Raw genomic sequence first — 25743 nt, 5'->3', positions numbered from 1 at the left:
ACTTTCTCTGAGAATTTGTGTACTTAAGACATTGAATTGTATATGTTTAAAATTACAGTTTCAAATTTTATAGATTTTGTGATGTTTAAAGACTAAATAGTGGTACTGCAGACTGTTAAGCTTATAAAAATTTATGAGTTTGGAAGTCTCAGCTCAAGGTTAGATGTTATTACTACTAATTCTAGAATTACTCCAAGTTGTGATAATTATTACACAAACACAAAGGATTTAAACAATTTACATCAAGCCTAGAGACTGATGACATTTTGTTTTATTTAAAATGTCAAGGTATATGCATGGGGATAAAAAAAAAACTTTTTTATTGTTATACTTGTTTCTGCTGAAGTTACATAGCTTTCTTGTTTCAAACATCAGTTGTTGATAAGTCGAGGAGAGTGACAAGTGTTTGATAAAGCTAATTTCTTTTATGAAAGAATACCCAACTGCTGATTCCATTATATTAAAATGTGGAAGAAGGAAAGTCAAGCTTAACTATTTTGCCACAAGCATCCTTTGCTGCCCATGACACAAAACTCCAGTGGCTTAAGTTCAAAATTTTATTAATCTACTTTATGGTTATTATGTCAATTAGTATAGTGGCACATTTCTTCTAGGCATATTCTTTTCTCTATTTTATCCATCACTCCTCCAATAAGTGTGAAATTAAATTTAAATTACTCACTATAAAATTATAATTACTCAGACAAACCATAGTTTTTTATAGCCTTCAGTTTTGTTTGGTTATAGGGCTATCAAACAGAAAAATCAGACCCCTCTTGCCACACCCACCTATCACATCCTCTTTTCAAGATTTGTTAATAGTTCTATCTTATGTTTAATCATGTAATATTTATAACTAATAGAAACTCAAGGTCTACGTCTATCAAATGATTTATTGTATAACATTTTATGAATGGAGGACTGTCAATTTCACTATTAGTAGAAGTTTTATTCCACAGGAAAGATAACAACTGGCTTTATTTTAGTTTATTTAAAATACTTCATTAAAAAAATATGTTTTTTTTGCTTGTGAAAGACTTATCATAATGTTAAATGAAAGGCTGCCAAAGTCTGTGAAAATATATATGCTATATTAAAAGTTAGTATTAAATTTATAAAAACTAAACAGATACAAAGAAGTCACATGGTTGGTCAGATTGACAGATCACATATTGAGAGAGATAACTGGAATTGTTTTCAACACATTTTTTATACACGACTACTTTTAATTCAGTCACAATTTGAATGAATGCATACTTTATTCAGTGTTAAATCATAATGAAATAATGTTTAATATTAATAAGATAACCATTCAAAAACTAAACTCATGATTTAGTAATATTACTCAAACACTACTACTAGTACTCCATTCAAAAACCAAACTCATGCTTTAATAATATTACTCAAACACTACTATTAGTACTAGCAGTATTTAGTCAAGGTCGAAATAAGTATGATATCATTTGAAAAATGTGTGCTTTGTAAGAGTTATCTGACAGATCCAGATGCATAGGTAAGTAAAATGAAATATTTTAGGTAATCAGTTTAAGTTGAGCTTTACCTTTTTTAATGATATTTTGGCTACAATGAAGTTTTACAATAATAATTACATGCAAAAACATGTTTTAGGTTGCATACACTTTTAAGTAAATTTGAATCAGACATTATACTAACTTTTTTATGTATGTTATGTATTATACAAACAGTTAAGTATTGAATAAGCAAAATGATGTAATACTAATGATATAATTAACAATTTTTTTATTCATATTCAGGAGAAACTAGATAGATAAGGTTTACATATAGATAGGTCTACTTTTCATGATCCTATGGTTAATGATAGGCCTGTAGATGGAGCTCAAGTGATAATTCAGAATTATGAACCAGACTCAAACAATAAAAGCGTTTCTATGGATGGCTTTTTAGAGGGCTGCCCTGCTAGTACAGCAGTAAGTCTCCAGGATTTACAAAGCTAAAATCAGTGTTTCGATTGCCCTTGGTGGGCTCAGCAGATAGTCCGATGTGGCTTTTCTATAAAAAACACGCATACTCTTTAGAGGATGATATTGATAATAATGAAAATATAATGAGTGGAAGTGAAAATATTACAAAAGATAAAAACCATGAAGATCAGTCTAATATCGAATTGTATGATGATTCAGATATCACTAATGCTGAAGTAGTACTTTTGATTGCGTCATTATTTATAAAATATTCTTTGAGTCAACAGTATTTAATAGATCTTCTGAAATTAATTTCATGCCATTCACAAAGTACAGTGTATAATCAACTTTCTCTGTTGCTAAATAATATAAAGCCTATTAAATATGTTTATTATTATATGTATTTATTACCTTAATATTGACACAGTTTGATTTACATCTTGTGAGACTAACTTGATACCTGAAACCAAATATATTTTTATTTAACTGTGTGTGTCAGAGACATTTCCATGCTTGTAAAAGAAAAAAAATATATACAGGGTGTTTGGAAAGTCACTGTGCAGTTTTGTAATCATATTTTATTCAGTCTATTTCAAGCCAGCAACTGATAGCAGTGTTTAGAAACAAAATAAGAAGGATCCAGGCCTGTATTGATGCCAACGGGGGTCACATTCAACATTGTTTATAATTGTCATTTGTATTTACATCCTGTATTCTATATTGAAACATGTCTGTTAATAAATGTATAAGTGCACAGTGACTTTCCGAACACTGTACAAGTAGTCAACTTATTGACAGACGCATGAGAAGCTAACTGTAGTCTCTATATCTGATACAATGATAGCTCTGAATACAAGAACATTTATTCTAAGTATATACTATATATGCCACATCAGAGTCTCTCTTATGGAACACTGAGGTTGTTCCAATTTTTCAAAGTTCTGCAAAACTGATATGGCCAATGCAGAGTATAATTTAAGAAGAATGCATCAGATTATTGTTGGAATATGTTATGGAACATGCAAGCTTGAAATTAATTTTTTTATCCATTTTGTAACAGTGTGAAGAAACTTATTGAAGAGGATTAAAGTGGGTATAACCAAAAAGTAAGGAAATTACTGTGTGACATGGGGTACCTCATTTATTTGCTGATGCAGTGGTCAGAGCAACATTATAAACATTAATTAGTTCAGTGCAACACACAAATCCCAAGCAAATGAACACCCATGAGAAACTTTTCACCTGAAATGAGGACTTCTTCATATTTATTGTTTCAATGAATTACAGCACCAGTTACATTTAGGAAGATTTATGCTAATTCAAACTCGGAAAGCTATAGACGTAGGTTCAGTAGTAAAAGGAATAAAGGTATCTTTTACCTTTAATGCTGATTCAATTATTTGTCCTAGGGCATGATTTTCTCTGGAGTACATACATGGATAGTTTTGTGTAAGGTGTTGCTCATGGTCTCTGTGTTGCTTGGTTTGACATCTCGGATAATTCAAAGCCACAATACCTGTGAAAATAAAATTGAGATATTGACATGTGCTTTCTAAGATCCATCCTCTGATTACAATGATACAAGCTCAGTTCTTTTTGATGGATCAAAAAGTACTGGAAGGGATTTGGATGGAGAGCACGGTCCTTTATTTTATTCTATTCCAGTGCTTAGTGGGCGTATATAGTTCAGTATTTGTGTTTTGACAGCTACAGTTAGGTACTTGCTGCCAGGAAAAAAATTACTCATTATTTCAAACTTAGCAAAGAGTCTTAAAACTTCATAGAGAAATACCAGAACTATATGGACAAGAGTTTTGTACATAAAATGCACATCAACTTTTGAATTTAGTTGAACCTGTCATAAGATGGGGACCATTTTTGGTTAATTGCTGCTTTATGTTTGAGAATAAATTGGGGATATCTCTGTGTGATAAACTCACTGAGAATTGTAAGATGTGTGTTAAGTAAGATCCAGTTGTACATGATGTTATGGATGAGTTTGAAGGAAAAAAATCCAGGAAATAGTATCAAAATACAAGATTGCATTGTTATGAGCAAAGAAAAATTATGCAATAACAGAATCACACAAACAGTAAATTCTTTTATCCAAAGACGGTATGAATTGAAGTCTATCACCTTTGTTTTCTGTGATTTTTTTTAGGAAAATAAAATTTATACATCAGAATCATACAAGAAAAGTAAAAAGAAATTGTCTTTCAATTCACTATTTGAAGGTTGAGAACATAAACTGTGGACCAACAGTTTTGTTATGCTTTGTGAGGTAATGATGTTTTGGTAATTTTGAAACCATTAGTTAGTTCCACATGTGAAATATTTGCAGCACAGACCAACAAAAGTAAATTTGCTCATATAGTATAGTGTTTGTAAAGGAAAGTAACAACTTAGTGATAATTAATCTCAAAATTAAAAACAATATGCATTCAAGGACTGGGGTATGTTTTTGTTTTTCCTAATAAGTGGGAAAAGATTTTGTGATTGTACTGTAAAACATTGAAAATTATAACTTAAATATTTAAATTGTTAATTTGTTTTAATCAAAATATAATAAAGCTTTGTTTAAAGGAGTTCAAGAAACCTCATTCTTTATTTATTACCCTCATCTGATGCAACACTGAAAATGCAAACACTAAGAAAATATGGTGTTAGAATAAGAAAAGCAAATAGGGGATTTTATGGAATGACTCATTATCACTGTTTAAAGGGAAATTTAATCCATGCAAATTATTGTTTTAGTAACTGGAAAAAAATTATTACCACATTTTAAGAACTGTAATACTAAAAAAAAACATACAAGATAAATTTAGCTGGTAAGTGAAGTTTGAACAATTTTGTATAAAAATCTCAAAACATTTAGCAATTAATTCTTAATGACAAATTGTATGAAAATGCAGTATTATGTAACTGTAATAAGATATTTAAATACAAGAACTGTATTTTACAGCCTGCCTGATAATGTCAACTAACATTTATTTTGGGTTTGTAATTAAAACTGGTTTTCACACAGATGTGGATTACATTGTATGTGGTATAATTTTCGGGTGTAGATGCATTAATTGAAGAAATATATTAATATTGTTTTTAATCCTGGGTTGAAGATTTCCAAGTGTTAAATCACAACTCAGATCTGACTTGATTTAACTTTTATTTGAACCACTACTGTTCCAGATCTGATCCACTTTCAGCAGATGTAGATTGATTTAACTCAAATATAAAATATTAGGATTTCTGAATCTGTATGGTGTCTTTTGAGATCTGGAATTTTTACAAGCAATTTTAGGTAAAATTGTATTGTTTTATAGTAGTTTAATTAAAAGAAACAGTGGGAAATTATTTTCTATGCTGTTTTTAAAGAAAGTTTGAACTTTAATTTCTTAGATTTTTTAATGTTTTCCAGCTCTTGTTACAAACTCATCTTTTGAAAAAAGAAAATGCAGGGGGTATAATTACTTATACAGCAAACACTGTGCCCTGTGTAACATCATCTCTTACAACTCCTTCAACTGTCATGGCAACTACAGCTGCTCCAATTCATACAGTTGTTAGTACTCCACCAGCAGGTGCAATATTGACAACAGGGATTCCCGTTTTCTTGGATCCTGATAAACTTCCAATAAACAGGTATGTAGTCATTATTAAAGGGTGTGCATAAGGTTAAGCAATATGTTATTTAATTGAGGCATTATTCAAAATATGAGATGCTTCCTTCTAATGTATGCATCCTTTTAGGTTCAGTGTTACATGAGTAAGCTTCACGTGTTGGACGAATAGGGGTAGTAAAACTTGTTTTAATTGTTCAGTCACTTTCTGTGGGCTTGCTTCTGTCCTTTTAATGACAGCAGGTATTAAACTTTTCATTATATGTTGGGTGGAATCCATCCAGCTTGTAACTACGAAGGTATCTGTGAGAGTAATTATACTATGATTTTTGGTAATTTACACATATGTTTACATAATTTTTCAGGTTATTAGTAAATATTACAAGGCTTTCATGCACAAAATATCAGGTTTTAAAATTAAGTATTATTTTAATTGAAATTTCTTGTAAATTGTTTTCTTTAAGAATGTTGACTAGAGAACATGCATAAGAAAATTTTCCAATTTTTACATGTCAAATTTTTAGAACCTTCAGATAAATTATCAATTATTTATAAGAAAACTACTTTATCTTATTTTTCACTATTAAATCATAATCTCTGCATGTGTTTGATAGATTTGACCAATCTCCTAACCACAATATAAAATAGGAAGTAAATATAAATTGTTTTCTTATTTCTAGAATGATTACAAAATTGTAACTTGTAATCATGAAGATTTAAATAGCTTAAATGTCATAACACTATACTTTTATATATATTTATTATTTTTATCATATTGGCCTTTCAGTCTTTGCTGGCTAAGATAGAAGTTACAATGATGCAGCATGTGTGCTGTCATGTTACTTTATTCAATAATATAAAATTGACCTTTAGTTTTTATAAAATAACCTATCTAAGCTGTGTTTTAATGGATTAGTATTTTGTAAAATACAATCACATTTCAGTTATAATACATTATATATGTATGTATATGTATATTATTACTATTTACAAATAAAATTTTAAACTTATTTTTCTTGAAACATAGAATGGTAAATGAAAAAGTAAAGCAAACCGTTATCTCTTCTGGTTACAGTCCTTGTACTTGATAGCTGTTAAGAAATTTCACATGCAGAGGATTGAAACAAAATATTTTTTTAAAGTTTTATATATCATTTCAGTAACCATAAAATAATAAATTACTATATCAATACCATAGAAATCCATTATAATTTATCAAGTTTAGTAATGGAGCTATATGTGGTTAAAAAAATGAAATATTTAAACAAGTTAAAAACTCAGTTTACCAAACCAAAAGTTTTTCCTGAAAAAAAGAAATGATGCCATTATATTTTAATATGGCTGTAAGAAAGACTTATGAGACATTTGGATCATGGTGAAACAAAATGGTGACCACAAAAATCACACTTTTAAGATGTCTGAATATTAACAATAACTATTTCACAGTATTAGCAAAGAAAACCAAAGCTTACTTCACTTATAAAGCTGTCTAAATTGATTTATATATGTGCATTTATGGAGTAAATCAAAATTTCACTGTTTCAATGAATTATTTGAGTAAGTGATCTTTCTAGACAAGTTGTATGGGAAATAATAAACTTTGTCACTATATTTCTTTCATAGAACTCTTCCATCTGTGGTGCTAATGGTTTCTTTCTTGTACCAAAAAAAGATACAAATAAATGTGTGTATATATGGATGATGTGTTGAGTAGTGCATATAATTATATATGAAGGTAGGTTGGTAGAGATCCTAATAAGTAATAAAATCAAATTGGATATACATTTGCCCCACACTTGATGCACAAAAATGTAGTTGACAAAAAGGAAACAAACAAGTATAATAAAAAAATATAAATTTTATGAAGATGAGTATGGATTGATATATACTTACCATAGTCAGCTATAGTAACATAAACTTTTCATGCTACAGAGTATTGAAACAAGAAAGTCAAAATCTACGAAAAATGAGTTGCTTAAAATTTTATCTCTATTTACAGACTAACAGAAATAGTGATTTGTTAAAGTAGGGATAGCATTTTTTAATTTTTAGTTGATTTGGTTATCTTATTTCAGTATTTTTTGTAGCATTAACACTTTATATACAATTAGCAATTGACTGGAATGAGCAACATCAAAACAAGCTTATCCAGATCAATCATTCTGTTGCTCTCTTGCTGTCTTGTTTCTGTAAGGATCAGTAGGAAGTTATCCTAACTAGGCTATGCATTGGTCAGTTTTGTTTTTTTTTAACTCATTGTTTTCCTTTATCTGAGACTGATCCACCAATATGTGGACTTTGTGGCTGTCAATTCACAATAGCCCACATTTTACTGTTGTGTCATGGTTGCAACTGTGAGCAGTGGCACCATTTTTGACTTGTCTTTCTAGGAGTATACCCCTGACATTGGACAATGTCATTGGCTGTGGTGATACTGCCCAACTTCCTTGTGTTTTTAACTTTTTATGGGTTATTAGCCTTTTTTAAATTCTATTTAGATCTTTCATGTGAATTTTTGAACATTGTTTTGTTTTAACTTTAAAAACTTTTTTTTACCCTTTCATAATAATTTTACCTTTACATTTCTAGACACAGATAGCCTAGTTGCTTTGTGCCAATAAATTCCAACCAGCCTTTCTATATACTGAGATACCACTGATGTACTGAATCAAACACAGTGGCCTCCCACCCACCTCATTCAATTTTTGAAAATGGTCCCTAATATACACTTAATTCTGTATTCATGTGAATAACCACTTAAAAGCTCAGAATGTCCCACAGGTGGTTTTCCCAACCATTTTCAAATATAATGGTGCCATTTCTTTCTTTTGAGACAAACCTTTGTGCTGGTAAGTCAAGTTTTTTTAGCCTTTTCAAAATTTCATATTTTGTTACCCTTGTAGTGCTCTGTTACTAATCTTGATAAATTATAATGAATTTCTTTGATGTTTATGAAGTAATTTATTTATTTTTGATTATTCAAATGTATATGTAAAACCTTTAAAAAAATGCATTTCACATTCTCCACATGCAAAATTTCTTAAGGCTTAGCAACCTATAAGAAGCAACTACCAAATAGAAAGGTTGTAATTAGAAGAGATAATTTTTTGTTTTACTTCTTATTTACTATTCTATGTTTTAAGAAAAAACAAGTTTAAAATCTTATTTGTAAATAGTAATATTGGAAATATGTATATAACATATTGTAACTGGAATGTGATTGTATTTTACCAAATACTAGTCCATTAAAACACGATCGAGACAGGTCATTTCCTAAGATTCAGTTTTATATTGTTAGATATGGTAATATGAGTAAACGAGTCATGTCATGCCAACTTCTGTACTGTTAACTAGGCATGGCTGAAAGCTCAATGCAATAAAAATAGTGTTATGGCATTTAAGCTATTTAGATTGATCATTTGTGTTTTTAAATTATAATTTATAGGCAAGCTAGAAAGAAAACCCATAATTTATATTTACTTAATTTTTTAGGGAGGGTATTAGATTGGTCAAATCTGTTGAAAACATACAGAAATTCCTTTTTGATAATGAAAATAACAGATAAAGTAGAAAATGTTTTACTTAGAAAACATTTGATAATTATTTAAATGGTCTAGAGATTTCACATTTCAGAAAATGATAATTTTTGTAGTCTTTATTAATCTACTTTTTGCTTACATGATACCAATTAGTATGGAATAAAACCTTAACTAATAATCCATAATTTGATAGTATATAACTCCTTAATTTTAGAAGGCAGTATTTTAAAAAATCATGAATTTTCCCAGTGAAACTTTGTAGAATGGACACCAACTGCCTGTTGTGGAGGCACAAGTGTAGAGGACGATGTTTTGAAAGTGTTCCGCCTTTTGTCTTCAAGGTGTAAGACTTTTGAAACATCGTCCTCTACACTTGTGTCTCCACAACAGGCAGTTGGTGTCCATCCTACAAAGTTCCATCATGAATACTCTGCCTAAACAATCTATTAAAAATGAATTTTCTTTTTATTTATCTGTTTTATCTACCACCCCTTCAATAAGTATGAAAGGATGTAAATTACGCAATATAAAATCATCATTACTCAGATCATAATTTCCGTAGCTTTCACTTTTGTTTGGTTAGAGAGCTATCAATTAAAAAATCAGACCTCTCCTTTCACACCCACGTGTCACATCCTGTCTTTTAGAATTTGTTAACACTCCTACGAAAAGTGGGGCCTAATAGGCCACAGAGCAACTTGAAAGGTTATTAATATTAGGCTAATAAATTTGTATTTAAATGAAATTGCCATTTCATTTGATTTTATTTCATTAATGTTAATAATTTATTAACACTTTTCGTAGGAGTGTTAATAGCTCTATCTTATGTTTAATTATATATTCTCTCTACCCAATAGAATGCTGAGGTTTCCATCTCTGAAATGAGGTTTTGTATTACATTGTGTTCTGAATAGATAAGCATTGCTTTCACTTTTAATATAAAGTGTTCTATGGGAATCACAACTAGTTTAGATGAATTAGTAATGGCTCTTGTGTTGTACTTAGAAAGTTAGAAATAGTTTGCTTTTTTCATATTATTAGTCAATGCTCTTTGGTGCATTATTTAATTAAATAAACACGATTTAGTGCATTACTATAGCTAGTATGAAAAATCAGTGTTAAGTGTTGTTGTTAGTCAAGAGCAAAAAAAGAAGAACATTTGGTACATACCTTATTTCTTGTTTTTTGTATTTATTCTTTATTTATTATTATAAATGTAACTAACAGGTTAAAATAGGAATTTTTTTTGTTTAATTAAGATTAGATTAGACAAAATAAATAATAATGGTAATACAATAAATATGTTTCACAAGGTATGCACACAAGCACTTTACTAGCTTGTGTGTAATGTAATTCGATAGTGTCATGTGATCTCCATGTGTGCTGAGTGATTTACTGAAAACAAACATTTGTACTGTATTTAGGGATTAAATAAAGGAAATTTTAGATTTTTGAGATAACATAACTTTTTTTAAATCTTAGCATTAAAATCATTTTGCACATGAACTGTTCCCAACCAAATACTTAATATATTTGTGGACAAATCTTTATTTTACTTTATTAAAAATACTTCACGAAAAATATGATTTTTGGATGTGCAACACTTGTAATGTTAACTGAAAGACTGCCAAATTTTGTAAAGATATACATACTATATTGAAAGTTAGAAATATTAAATTTATAAAGACTGAACAAGTACACTGGTCGAATTGGCTGAACTTGTGTTGAGAAAGTTCATTAAAGGAGTATAGGAAACGTAAAATGCCTGCTTGGTGCAGAACATTAAAGTGGTTTTAAATAAAATATTGATCATGGAGAGAGAAATTTTTTGATTTGTAACTATTTGCAGTTAAACATGTACTTTCACAAAAAAAACATATTGACATATTTAGATGTTAATTTGTGGTCATTTTGGCCATCTGAATTTAAGTGCCCAACTTGTTAAACTACTATTTTGTTTCTTTTTTATACATGGCAGGATTATATGATATTCTGCCACTTTTTTCTTCATCTAATGTTGCACTGTGGATTAGACCCTTGCTTCTTTTATGAGGTAATTTGGTGACAACTAATATTCCATTGTGATAACTTTTGCAGCTGCTGCATTTGAGAAAAGACCAAGCTTCTTCCTACCTTATAGTTGAGTTACTTTTGAAACAATTTCTGTTGCTACATCTTATCAGGATTGTAGGGTCTGTACAGTTTTTGAATGTATTAGATAACATTTTGTTATGAAAAATTACTTACAGAAGAGATGACCACTTCCTGGATGGTTGAGTAAATTGTGGTCTAAAGAGGAATATAAAAAGTCTCATTCTGCATCAGTTTTAAGTGAATATTTTGTCTCTAAACTGTAATCATCGTCATTGAAAGAAAACAATTCTATGTAAAAAGAGGAATGCAAAACCTTATTCTGAATATGTTATGAAAAATATGACGTAAAAATGTTTGTAATGAAGGGAGACATCTAGAATTAAATTGAGATTTTCTGTATCAGTTTATATTTTTAATATTTTTTTCAGAATAAATTCAGTCAAAGCCCAGCCTGAGAAAGGAGAGAAACGCAGTGCTCATAATGCAATTGAACGTAGGTACAGAAGCAGTATCAATGACAAAATCACAGAACTAAAAAATCTTGTTGTTGGGGAAGATGCAAAGGTAACTTATTGAACACGTATGGCAGGTTTCAGTTTTTAATTGAATTTGATTTGATTATTACTGGATGCCTTAAACTCATTTGATGGTGCTGCTGTGGTTAGGAGGAGGACTTGTAATACTACAGAAATTAGGCCTATGTTTTTTGTTGTCTACAAACATTCCAATCATTTAGATAAATTTTTAATCCTTTAACCTACAATCATACTACTATGAACTATGTTTAAAAAAATTCATTAATTTTCATTATATAAATCACATTATGCACTTCCAGAAAGATTATAACAAGCTTTATTGTTGTTTCAGTTTTATTTTTGTTACCAGCATTTTTGTTGGAAGAAACTCTCAGCTTCTGCAGTTTTTTCAAAATGAAATATATTTTATAAATGGCTTAAATTCTCAATAATTGAAACTACTCATTAAATTCTGATTAATTACTTTCTTCTCCTGTGGTATTTTTTGTTTTGTGTTTGATATGTATTTTAGTTTTTGGTGCCTAGACACCTTACAAAGGCTTAAAAAAAAAATGTTGGGGAAAATCCGAGTTGTTGTTTGGTTATAAACATGTAATGGAGTGAAGTCAGTGTACATAAACATGTGTTTCTATATTGATATTTCAGCAAATAGAAAAGAGAGGGGATTCTTTCTTTATGTTCTATCTTGATACTAATGGTAGTTTGAGGTTTCAATTTTAAGAAACTATAGACAATGTATTGTGGGTGTCATAAAATGTAATTTGACCAAGTATATTATTTGGCACACAAAAACTTATTGACATGTATTCATGAAGTAGTAGTTCAATAAAATTATGAATGCAAGTCTACCTTCATGATGACCTCAACACAGGAGAATGTATAGCAATGTGAGTAAAGACAGAGTGTTATGTTAATGTTTACAGAATATCAGTAATATCCCATTTTCTTTACCTAAATCATGGAAAACTATATATAAAAGCTGAAATTAGTAGAGAAATGATGTATGACAGAGAATTGGTACTAAATCATTGTGATTTGTACATGTTATTAATTATACTTTGTACAAATAAATATAAATGGATCAAACAGTTGTGATTTTTACAAACTTTTTGTTTTTTTATAGCTTAACAAATCTGGAATACTCAAGAAGGCTATAGATTATATTAGATTTCTGCAGAATTCAAATGCTAAACTTAAACAAGAAAATATGGCTTTAAAAATGGCTGCTCAGAAACAGAGTAAGTGTTTAATTTAAAATAAAAATGTTTTTAAGGTAATGTTAGTTTATATTATTTCAACTTTTAATACAATTATAATTTCTTGTACAATGATTAAGAACTTACAGTTTAACTCTGAGGTATTTTATAGGTATAATGCATTTAAATATACTTACATATATTTTTAGATAATTTAATAACTTGTTTTATAACAGTTACTTTTGGCTAGTCAGAAATCTAATATAGTTTACATAATAATGTATTAAAAGTTGCCAAAAATATACTTCTGTTATGCATTGTCTTATTTTGTCTGTAAATACTTTTGTAAGTGCAAAGCTACATATGGCACCAATATATACAAAAAATAAGTGTATCATGTTTTGTAATTTATGAACAACATTATGATATAAGACAAAATTACATCATTTAGAAAACTAAATATAAAACTGTTACAATATTTTCATTTGAAGAAATAGAAGACCTTCTGGAGCACAATTCAAATTCTGTTAAACCTGAAAGAAACTTTATCTCAGAGTTATCTCCTCCTCCAAGTTCACAAGGAGAAAACAGCTCTTCAGAACCATCATCACCTCAACTATTTTCTCCTCTTTCTGATTCCAACTCTGATACTTTTATGGGATCTCCCAAGATTCTGATTAATTCGGACAGTTTTATTACTACAGGAATGTTGGATAGATCACGCATGGCTCTCTCTGTCTTTGTCTTGATGATTTTGGCCTTCAATCCTTTCAGTTATTTTGTTTCAAGGAGTGCTATGTTTGAATCTGGGAAACAATCTCCATGGACAGGGAGATCTATTTTATCAGCCTCTCCTGTGGATGATTTTAAAGGTTAGATTTCAATTTGTTATCCTGTAATTTACTAGTGATAGTTGAACTGACTGTATGAACATTTTCTTGTGCAAGGTAATGCTGATTTATTCTTTAGCTGTTAAAGCTACAAACAAAAATTTATGATTACAAGAGCTTTTTAGCATACAAAAAGTAGTACTGAGTAATGGACTGTCATCATTCTTATTGTCTTATTTTAATATGCCTTTATATTATAATTTGGAATAGTTTCTTGTGGTTTGAAAGCTGAAAATAAAAAACATGAATTTTTTCCTTTTCAGCTTTTTTAATGCTAAGTTTTTGACATACTGTAGAGTTCCAAATAATTGTAAATGTATGATTATTAAATTTTGGTCAACAAGGTAGGGAAATCTGCTGGTATCACTTACTTGAGAGAAATCTTGGCCTCCTTGCTTCCGCTACTAATCTGCAAACAAGTATCACTCACATTATACGTTGCAAGTCAAGCAAGTGCAGGCCAGGCTCTCTAATTATAGCACTCTGTGACCTGCTGAGAACTGTGTCATGCAGCAGCAAATAGGCTTTGGCTTGTTCAAAACTCAAAGTAAATGTGTTTACATTGAATGTAATGGAAATTGGCAGGTTACCAGTTTGTAACTAGCCAGTTTGCTCAGGTGATTGGTAAAATTAACATTACAGTGCATTTATTTTGTTAACAGTAAAGATTCAATTAAAAAAAAACTGTGCATGTTTTTGTACTCCCTTGCCTTTTATAGCCAACTGCTTGCAGGATCACATGACTTGAAGCTATGGAATAAAAAATATATTCCATTTTCCACCCTGTACTATTATTTGGAACAGTGTTGTAAGCTCTTACATAACCTGTTTTGATTGGCATAGATGAAAATACAGACTTCAGAACTCATACAAAATACATTTCATGGTATTATTCTTGTTTTGTCAAAAATTTTTAAATTTATCTTCCTTTTTTTCTGTGATTTTTTTTGTGTGTGTATCTATGCAACAGGCTTTTAAGATAATAGAGGTCACAGTTAAAAGAAATATGTGAAACACAAACTGTAATTTTAATTTTTAGTGGTTGGTTTGTTAAAAGTTTAAAAATTAATATATATTAACATGTAATCAGTTATTTTTATAGTGTATTTTTTGTTTATTGATATAATAACTTTGTATATTAATATTTGAAACAGTTAATGTGGGTTTCTATCACTGGCTCTGTGGTGAAAGTGTTGAACATCTAAAGGAGATATCTTTCTGAAGCATCTTTAATAATTTAATAGTTACCATTGTTGCTAGTTAGCAAAAAGACAGACAGGGCCTATGATTTTAAGAAATCAGAGAAGAAAATTTAACTGTTAGGGAGGGGACATTTTTTTCATGCAAGAAAAAAATTAAATTTATGATTTACATAAATAATTATTAGAGAGTACAACACAAATTTCACTTTTTCCATAATTTGTCAGTACATACAATACAACATAATTGGTGTGTATTATTAACAAGATATTTAAATGTTTTATTCTTTTTTCAGGAAGTTTAGGTTACTGGTCATTTTCATCTGTTCTGGTCTGGTTTTTGAACTTCTCTGTTGTACTAGGCTTTCTTGCCAAACTTTTTATATATGGTGATCCCTTGTTGAAAACTGGATCAGTTTCTTCTACAGTGTTTTGGAGACACAGGAAGCAAGCAGATTTTGATTTGGCAAAGGTAAATTTTATTCTATGTGTATGTTTTTGACAAATTGTAATTAATTATTTTGAAAGATTAGTTGCAATTACAAAAAAATACTGTGAAAGATTCCTGTTATTTTGAGAATGTTTAGTAAATTTGACTATTTCATGTGATGTTATTCAGTTGCTTAACTTTTACAAATATGTAGTGAATGTCTGCATTGTTTTAATGGTGGTAAGAAAGCATGTGTTCAAGTTGACAAATTAAGAAAAGAGTAAATGAGAAAAATTATAAAAAGAACTGATGAAGTTAAAAGCAGTGACAGAGGAAATTGGTTTTCCAAAAAAAAATTAAGTCACTAATTTTTTTTTTTTTTTTACTTTGTTGAAGGTTCAGGAGTTTTAAATTCTGTTTGGGTCTCATCTGTGGCCTTTGGCCCTTTAACATTTGAGTTTTTGAGTCTCCTTGTTTATTATAATGTCAAGAATTGTAACTGCAGAAAAATTCTAAGTAACAGTGAAGCTTATGGTTTACAATTTTCAGAAGATGCAGTTTAAACTGTCTTCTTAACTGTGTCTGAGGTGGTAGTCAAGACTTAATTCGTTTGGTAAGAGGTTGGTAGATTTGATCAACCTTGTAACCATTTTATACTCATTATAGTTTCAGTACTGTAACTCTTAATATGCTTTGTGTATCTTCACAAAAATTTGTTGAACCTTTAGAAACATTACAGTCTTTTGTACAAAAAGTAGATTTGTTTATTAAGTAACTTTTGTTAAAGATTTGACTGTGAACATATATAGTATTTCTATATACTCGTTTGATTTCTATACATTGCCTCAAAAAACTCAGGCTTTATTTGTATAATTTCTAAGACCTCCTAAATAAGTTTCAAATATTTTTTCTTTTAAACTTTGTATTTTATCTGTTAATTTCTCTATTATAGCTCTATACAGAATTGGTCTATTTGACTGACATCATAACCACCTAAATAAATGTAAATTAATCTTTTCTGCTTTCTAGAATCACTTCAAATTGTAATATGTAACTATATTTGTTTATCCTAAATAGCTTTAAACTCATAACAATATATATCTATTAATACCTAACTATTATTGTTTTGTTGTTTTTTGAACCCTGTCTTATTAGTGTTTGTGACATTGTAAGTTGTCAGTTACTTGGTAAACATGCAGTTCACACTATTCACAAATTACTCATGAGTATACCTCATGAGAAAATGTTGTCTTATTATTGTTTGTGCCATTATAAATTGTCAGTCACTTGGTGAACATGCAGTCCACGTTATACACAAGCTACTCATGAGCGTACCTCATGAAATATGTTATTATAAACTTCACTAAATTTAATCTTAACTAACATAAAAAGTTTCCTATTTTTACATTTCAGTTACTTTAATAATAATAAGTCAAGTATACATAAGAAAAACAAGAAAAAAGTTGACTGTTAATGACACCAAACCATATGTTACTATATTAATGGTAGTACTGCACTAAATACATTTTTATGTAATTAAGTAATGCACCAAAGCATGCAAAACAATGTGCAAAGAGTAAACAATATTACATAACTATCATAATTTTTCTGGTTTTCAGACTATGATATAAGAGCCTTTAAAACTTCATCTAAGCTGATTGATGTTTCCTCTGGAATCAAGCTTGAACTGAAAATTGGCAATTATCTTTACAGAAACTAATGTGATATGACACATTATTTGATGGATGATAACCTTGGCTTTCTATTGGGTATAAATAATTTACTCTTTGTGTACTGAGAGAAAGCAGTTTTTTTATTCAATAGTGAACTTTCCATTCTTTTGTGAAACTTGATAGTGAAATGTTAATATCATACTGAAGTTTGTGTTATAATTTTATGCTAAAAATCTTGTTTTTTAAACAATGTTAAGGGAGATTTTGCCAGTGCTAGTTCCCAGTTAAGATACTCTCTACAAGCTCTGGGTCGATCCCTTCCAACAAGTAAACTAGATACCATAGCAAGTATCATCTGGCAACTTTTACGTCAGTTTCTTCACAGATTGTGGATAGGAAAGATGATGAGCAAGAAGGCAGGTGGCCTAAAAACTGACCAAAAGGTGCGTGGAGAATGTTTTCGTGATGCAGCACACGTCTACCATAAGTTGAATCAGATGCACTTGTTGGGTATGTCTTTTTCATCTCTGTAAAAAAACTCGAAATTTCTCTAATTTGAGAAATTGGTAGCATTGATTACAATTATTATCAAAGTAAAAATTAGCTGTGTAACTAAATAGAAAGAATAAACAAGTGTAAAAACAGCTACAAATAATATTTGGCTTTTATGCTTGTGGTACAATGAATATTATTTATTACTGTTGTATATATGTATGAATGCAACTCATCATTCATCTGACATATAGGTCAACCTTTTGAAATTTGATTCTAACTATCTGTGTACTTGTTGCTGCAAATATATGATCTATACTTTGAGGGGGAGGTGTACTCTAAAACTGCTAGAACTAACAGCTGGTGAGAGTTTGTTTATGTTATGGATGATGGTCTGTTTTGTCCAGATGCCCAAACAGTTGTACTAAAGGCTAAGAAATAGTTCCAGCTCTACTAATGGCATTATGAGATATTTAACCCAATTCTTAACGTGCTGTGATTGGCTGACTTTCATTACCTAGTGGCCCTTCACATTTGTGAAACATCAGGATTGTCTTCTGTGGTCCAACCAAAGGCAGTATTTTGGCAGTAGAACAAAATTTTGTTCTACCTAATATTTAAAGAATGCACAAGAGGTAACTGAAATTATTCTGGAGTTCCAAACATAAAACATTTTATGCCAAATTGAACACCTATAGGCATTTAATAGTGTGAAGTCTGCAACAAATAATATATTTAAATAGCAAAGTTGTTATTTTGTTTTTTAATATCTGAAGAACTCTGTCCAATTCTGAAAGATATCAAACTGACAAACATTTGCCCAGCTGTGATTATGAGTCAATGATCAGAAACCTTTTGACAAGGGTTTTAAAAACAAAATGTTATATCCAAAGCAGACACTGCATTTAAATTGTTGAAAATTTACTTAAGCAATATGGAAATATCAAATTAGCTAAGCATGTTGATATCAGTTTTTGTGCAGCTGAATATATGAAAATGTTCATTGTTACAGAGGAGACAATTGTGAGAGATGAGATTGCATTTTGCAGTGAGTGTCTGTTTTGATCTGTTTAATTAATATTTGAAAAAGATGTAGCATCTTTAATTGAGGCTGTTGCTGATCTTGCTGACAAGGCCAAAAAACAAAAAGACAATATGAGTGACTTGGCAAAATCAAGTAGTTTTAGGAAAATGGCAAAGAAAAGTCTTTAGAATTAAAAATTTTGCATGAATAAGTTGTAAAGATGATAAAAAGCCAAAGAATTGTTAATCTATATCCTGTCATTGTGTTTCACTTTTGCATAGTATTTATAGAATAAGCAGTTATTGTGGATAATAATATTTATTTCGTATTCTAATTGGTCTGGAGAATCAGTTTTGAGGACTATGAAAAGGTTTGGAAAAATCATGTAAACCTGAATTGCTGAAGGTGTACAAACCCTATAATATGATGAAAGTGAAAAGAATTACATACAAAGAGTGAGAAAACACTTTTTCTAAGGGCCAAACTAAAAAAAATAGTAAAAACATAAAAATTCAAATAAAAGCTTCTTTGAAAATTTTATTTGTGTTTTTCAAAGGTAAAAACAAAGCAATAGAATAAAAACATGGAATAACTCATGCAGGTTTAGAAATGGTAATAATTGTAAAAGGAACTAAAAGTGACTGAATACAGTTTGGAGAGGGAGTATGGAAATGAAGGAAGTTATTTATGGAGTTTTTTTTAGAAGTTTATTAAGATTAATAACCCCAGGAGCAAACTTGAAGTCATTTGGAGTTACAGTATTCAGAAAGGTGCCTTAATATGTTTGTGCTTTTATGTGAAAACAGTGTCTAGGCATATGAGTTGAAGTATTTATAGCTACAAGAAGATCTTTGTAGTGATGGAAGATTTATGATTGTTAAAACTTTCTCTTATGCCTGTGCTGGTTTGTCCCAAATATGGGCAGTTATATCTTTGTTTTAATGTAATATCATTCAAATTTTGTCAGTTGTTCAAGGTATGTGCATCCTATGTATACTTCAATAAAGTTAGTAATTTATTTTATCTCTAGCTGTCTTTTTCATTTTTCATTTTCATAAGGTAATACCTGTTCTGAAAATGGCTGTAATACTAAATGTTTTACATGGATGTTGAAAGCAGTCTTCCAGTGGTAGGTCAGGTAATGCTTTAAAGCTGTAAACTTTCTTAGATTTGAATGAGAATGAACAGTCATGTAAGTAGTGCTAGTAGCTCTGGATAGGTCTGACATTTCTTTTATCTGGTGCAGGCCATACAGGAGAGAGTCATTTAGAAGGGATCTACTTAGCTTTGTGTGCAGTTAACCTGGCTGAAGTAGCTGGAGATGCTCTGGCTGGAGAGACTTTTGCTGATATCTTTATTACTACTGCACTCAGAATAAAAGAAAGCCTACCAAGATGTTTGCATTTTCTGGCTGTAAGTAGAAACTTAAGAGCTAATTTAAAAAATAAAGATGAAGCTAAAAGTTTTCTTCTCAGGTGTTTATAAACTGTTGTAAAATTGCTCAAGAACTATTTACAGAGTTGTTGGTATTTCTAGCGACTTTAAATATTAGTGTCTTATACTTCTAAAATACAGAAATTTGTTTTCACTTGTACTTTTTAATAACAATAGCTTTATGAATATCTATGTAAAAATTGACATAATTACATGATTTGTTTCCAAGTTTATTTTCTTCTAAGCTTTGAAGCCACGTTACATTCAGTAACTTTATTTAAAATATACAAATGTCTACAATAATCTTACATAGTCATTTTGATATATTTAGCAATGGTTTTATATGTTTTACAAATAATTTATTCTATTTTTGAAAATTAGTGATATTTTAGACAAGTGGTGGATAACCTGTAGACTGCAAGTGTAGCACTACACTAATTTAAAAGAAAAAGCAAAAAAAAAAGCACATAGTTTTGTATTGGTGTAAGTCACTTTGTCATATGTCATAAGTACAGTACCACAGTTTTAAATAAGATATTTTGCAAAAGATAATTTTCTTTATATTTGTGGCCCAATATCAATTTTCAAGATCTTTGGTTTATTTAACATACTAATTTCAAATTGCCATGTTTTATATAAGCCTCATCTCTTTTGTCTATAGAACATATCTAACTTTAGAAACAAAATATTAAATTTTTGAAATGTTTTTTTGTTAAGAAATTTCTACACATGTTATGGAGAAGTTTAAAATAAATTATTTTGCCAAAATTCAACTTGGGTTTCAAAATTGTGGCAATAGATTGTTACAGAATTATATTAACAAAAGACACTTAAAAAAGGTGTGTTTTATGAATGTACAACCTACTGAAATTTACTTTGATTTAGTGTGCATTAGCAGATTGCTTTCTAATATTATGGACAGGAGAAAGGGAGACTAATATTGTTATGAGGACAGATTACACTGTGTATCAACATTTTTACTTTTTCATGTTCTTGTGCAGAAAGTGTTATTTCCCAATTGCTTATGCCTAAAGTGAATGGAAAAACCTGTTTTTCTCTTTAAATTTTGCTTTTAAAACCTGGGAGTCTATAACGAAAACATGATGGGAGACTATATTTGGGGGCTGATACGTGAAAGTGATTTACATTACAGTAACAAATCTCAAAACAACTACTCACTTCTAAACATTTTTGTATAACTTTAGTATAAATGCATGTAAATCTTGATTCATATGTTGTTTTATTCAGACCATATGTAAATGAAAATGTGCAAATTTGCTCGTTTTTACATAGAAAATAGGTTAATTTCTGAATTTCATTATTCAGGTCACAAAAGCAAAGATTGAAGGGAATTATTCCCTTATTATCCAGGAACAAAATGTGTGTTACATAGTGTAATAAAACATCCAGAAAATATTTTATGTATTTATAATTATTGTTTATCTAGCATTATCACAACAATACGTTAGACTCATATAAATATATCAGGATATTATTTTTAACCTTTATGGAATTTTTGTCACTTTTGTTTAACAGTATGATCAAATAATTCTCTGTTTTGATTTAACATAGAGTTATTTAATGGAGGTAATAAGAAAAAAGAAAATTATAGACTAGGTACACTTAAATTAGAAGATATGCACAAATTTTGGTTAATACTGTATAATTTCTTTTCTTTCACCTGTACATTGTCTAGTTGTGATGATTTTAATTGATCATAATTCTTATATTGTTGTTATCATATTAATGTTACAAGTTGAACTAATGCTTATAAAAATTTAAATGTATCACTATACAGGTTCATAGCGACCAAGTTTTTAACACTTCAAACTATCTTTTTAATTTTGTAAAATAAAAATACCTACTGGTCATAACACATTTATAAAATATATATTTTAAATGTATATTTAGTAGTATGAACTAATTTATTACAATGTTTTAAATTTTTGAACAATTAAGAGTCTGAAAATTGATGATCTGTTAATTTTGTATTTTTACTTTTCTGTTGAAGGGAGTAGTTTATTTTAGAGCTCCTTATGTTTTAGAAAATTAGATTTTGTGTAATCTCATGTGATGTATGAATATTTGTAGAAGTTTCTTGTTTGTTTTGTTAAGTATAATCTTGGTGTAAAGACATTTTGTAGTATGTTCTACTCATTGTAACAAACCTTTCAGAGACACTTTTTGAGTAGAGCCAAAGAAAGGTGTACATCTGAGAACCAAATTATCTCACCTTTGTTTCAATGGCTGTTTTGTTCTGATGGATACAGATTTTTTGTCTCACACCAGTGGTGCTACAGAGAAAATGAATCAGTCTTCAGCTCTCTTGAGAATACTGGTATGTTTTGAAAAAAGTATAAAATCAAAATTCGTGATATTTTACAATATATTTGGATACTTTGCTGTTTGTAGTTATGAATAGATATACTACAATCAGAAATCTGTGAACCCTATTTCTTGGACATCCTTTTCTGCATGTCACAAGGTTTTACTGAGTTATATTCAAAATTTAATTAAAATACTTTCTTATTATATAGAATAAACTTGGTATAAAAATATAGCTTATAATTTAAATTTTAATATGTAAGTTTTAAGTTCTTTATTTTGTAAAGTGATGTGTAAAAAAAAAATTTCCCTTGTATGAGAATTGTGACTTTTGCTCTATAGGTATCATCTCTTACTTTATATACCACTGATCTGAGAAGTAAGAAATTTAACACACTTCTCTTTCCACACCCACCTGTCACATCTTCTCTCAGATCTTGCCAATAGTTATCCGTGATGACGAGAAAACCCACTTGTAGAGAAAATTATATATGTAAAAACAGCTGGTATGGTTAGAGAAAGCACTATGTAGAGGAGTGAACAATGTTTCGACCTTCTTGGGTCATTGTCAGGTTCACAAAGAAAGAAAGAGGTAACTTACTGATAGCTGACCACATGCTTGAAGGTGGTTGTGTAATTTAGTATAGGAATGTAGAGGGTGTGCTCAGATGTTGGATTATATTTATTAATATAGGTGTAAAGGTGTTCCTTTGTATTGGTTTATTTTGGGTTTGAGTTGTTGTATAAGTAAAACTTCTTTAGTTTTGTGTTTGTTTATGTTTGTTTCTTTATTCAGTATTTGGGTGTTTTCTATGGTCAAATAAACGACAGCTATGGGTCAGTTACCTCTTTCTTTGTGAACCTGACGATGACTGAAGAAGGTCGAAACATTGTTCATTCCTCTACATAGTGCTTTCTGTACCTATGCCAACTGTTTTTACACATGTAATTGCCAACACTATGTTATTTATACCTTATAGAAAGCCAAGGTTTTCATCCATCAAATGATATATTCTATTACATTAATTTTTTTCCAGAAATTTCTCTGTTTCTCTTCCACTTCAAACTTTATTCCCATTGGAAGCACATCAGTGAGCTAAGTTGAAGTTGTAACAGCTCTTATTGCACTGTTAGAAAACCAGAGAAATTGTGATAGTGATAGGACCTTGTTTGGTTTTTGGGCATTATTATTCCATGTCCTTTGGTGTATTGTTTAATTAAATAAAAAAATTATTTAGTGCTGTAGTACTTAGTACAAAAATAGTGTTAATTGTCATTGACAGTTAATAGCAAAAAATAAGACCCAGGTAAGTACTTTATTTCTTGTTTTTGATATGTGTTCCTTGCTTATAATAAAAGTAACTAAAATGTAAAAACTAAAAACTTTTCAGGTTAAGGTAAAATATATATATAATAATAATTTTTCATGAGGTATGCTCGTGAGTAACTTGTGCCTAATCCATGCCTTAATTTGATGAGGTAATGTGAAATACATGTTCACAAAGTGATTTTCCACTTGTGATGTTGGAATGTTAGTTAGACATGTAACTGTGCAAAAGGTTGTGTGAAAAAAGTATTCTTCACTACACACATATTTTAGTTCGTACACAGGGATAACAAATGGGTTATGTCATTTATGTTAACTAGGGGCACTATATTATTCAGGATATCTTGCAAGCAGGTTGGTAAAAGGAAGTATTTACTTTGCTTTTGTTTTATTTATAATTAAGTTGTATCAACTGTAAGATTTGATTACATTATTCTACGAAAACAAATTTCTTTCATTGATTTAGTTCTCCTCTAGCCTTCTGTATTAGTTGTATAAAATAGTTATTCTAAATTTATTTTGATTTCATTAGAAATTTAGATTAGAAGCTTTGTTGTTTGCAAAAGAAGTTATGAAGAAAACCTGTATTTTTGTTATTTTCTCCCTTAAAAATTGATGCAGTGTAAATGAATTTTTACATTAATACATACATACATACGTACGTGCATATTGTGAGTAATGGTAATTTTGTTATACAGGTATGTTTTATTTGTTAAAGTTCTGTTAAAGTGTTTATAAAGAAAAAAATATCTTTGTTAATCATCTCAATAGGTGATCCTTTATCATATGTTTCTCAAAAATTCCGAGAGGACGTATTAGGAAAAGCTATCAGGTCGCTGTTTACTCTGCCAAAAGTATCAATTTCTGCACTGCAAAGAAGGTAAAGAATTTTTTTCTCAATTATGTTTATTTAGAAATTTTATCATGGCTTTGGCAACAACAGAAAATACTTTAAAGATTTAGTTAGAAATTAATAAGTTATTAGTTTAAAAAATATTTATTTATTTATTATTGTAAACATTTATCCTTTTAGCAATTTTATTTGAAGAAAAGATTGTGAAACATAGTTGTATGTTTTTAGTTTTAGTTTCACTGTATAAATAACAACTAGAAATCTTTGAAATCTTCTTGTCTTTTTGTAGTAAACTATCATGTTGATTTTTATGTAGAACAAGACCTTTTGGTGCAAGCACCTTATATTATGTGGAACAGTTATTAGAAGCAAGTCAAGCTGCAGGTCCACCTCGGAATGTGGCTTTTGCTATTGGAAGTACCCTACATGTACATAGCACTGACCATGTAGCGAAATGGTGGGCTGCGCTTGTGGGTGTAACTGTCCACTGGCTACAGGGAGAGGATGAGAAGGCTGACAAACTCTCTGAGATTGTAGACAGTTTTCCAAAGAATTTTTCAGAAACTCAGTAAGTTAAATATGGAAATTTAAAGATACAGAAATACTTAACTCTATGCCAATTGCTGCCATTTTATTAATTTTTTTCTGCACTTGTTACTGTGTTACATCCAAAATTTCATTAAAATACTTTACTATCAATGTATTTCAATGAAATTATTATTATCAAGTACATTATAATTAAAAGTTTTACATTAACGACATTTTTATTCTATTTTTCAAAAGATTGCTTTTGTTTTTGAATTTTGTGCAAAGCTACACAAGGGCTATCTGCACTAGCCATCCCTACTTTAGCAGTGTAAGACTAGAGGGAAGGCACCTAGTCATCACCACTTATTGCCGACTCTTGGGCTATTCTTTTACCAACGAGTAGTGGGATTAACCGTCACATTATAACATTCCCACGGCTTAAAGGACAAGCATGTTTGGTGTGATGGAGATTTGAACCCACAACCCTCAGATTACGAGTTGAGTGCCTTAAGCACCTGGCCAAGCCGGGCCCATTTGAAAGAAATCTCATTTGTTGTCACTTAATGTGCTTGCAACATTATGAGCTGTTATAGAAGGAAACTGTGTTTGTGTAGACATTTTTTCAGACATATCTTGCTTTATA

The 25743-nt window shown here is 29.8% G+C and overlaps 1 protein-coding gene and 1 long non-coding RNA gene across 2 annotated transcripts in view; one reads left to right on the top strand and one right to left on the bottom strand.

Annotated features, from left to right (window-relative positions):
- The window catches only part of LOC143238121 (sterol regulatory element-binding protein 1-like), a 48771-nt gene that overhangs the window by 6127 nt on the left and 16901 nt on the right, over positions 1-25743 (top strand). Inside the window, exons 3-12 of the mRNA XM_076478080.1 lie at positions 5359-5582; positions 11622-11757; positions 12853-12967; positions 13417-13797; positions 15311-15486; positions 17375-17627; positions 19880-20046; positions 22243-22405; positions 24491-24599; positions 24889-25140. Of these exons, the coding sequence (XP_076334195.1) occupies positions 5359-5582; positions 11622-11757; positions 12853-12967; positions 13417-13797; positions 15311-15486; positions 17375-17627; positions 19880-20046; positions 22243-22405; positions 24491-24599; positions 24889-25140 (1976 nt within the window). The remainder of the gene's footprint in view (positions 1-5358; positions 5583-11621; positions 11758-12852; positions 12968-13416; positions 13798-15310; positions 15487-17374; positions 17628-19879; positions 20047-22242; positions 22406-24490; positions 24600-24888; positions 25141-25743) is intronic.
- LOC143238122 (uncharacterized) lies at positions 1745-14320 on the bottom strand. Its single transcript, XR_013020420.1, has 3 exons — positions 14187-14320; positions 3323-3459; positions 1745-2031 (listed from the first exon to the last, which is right to left on the bottom strand). It is a non-coding gene; the product is annotated as an uncharacterized LOC143238122 (long non-coding RNA).

The sequence above is a fragment of the Tachypleus tridentatus genome, chromosome 13 (assembly GCF_004210375.1).
Source record: "Tachypleus tridentatus isolate NWPU-2018 chromosome 13, ASM421037v1, whole genome shotgun sequence".
Classification (NCBI taxonomy): Eukaryota; Metazoa; Arthropoda; class Merostomata; order Xiphosura; family Limulidae; genus Tachypleus; species Tachypleus tridentatus.
This window is presented reverse-complemented; position numbering and strand designations above follow the sequence as displayed.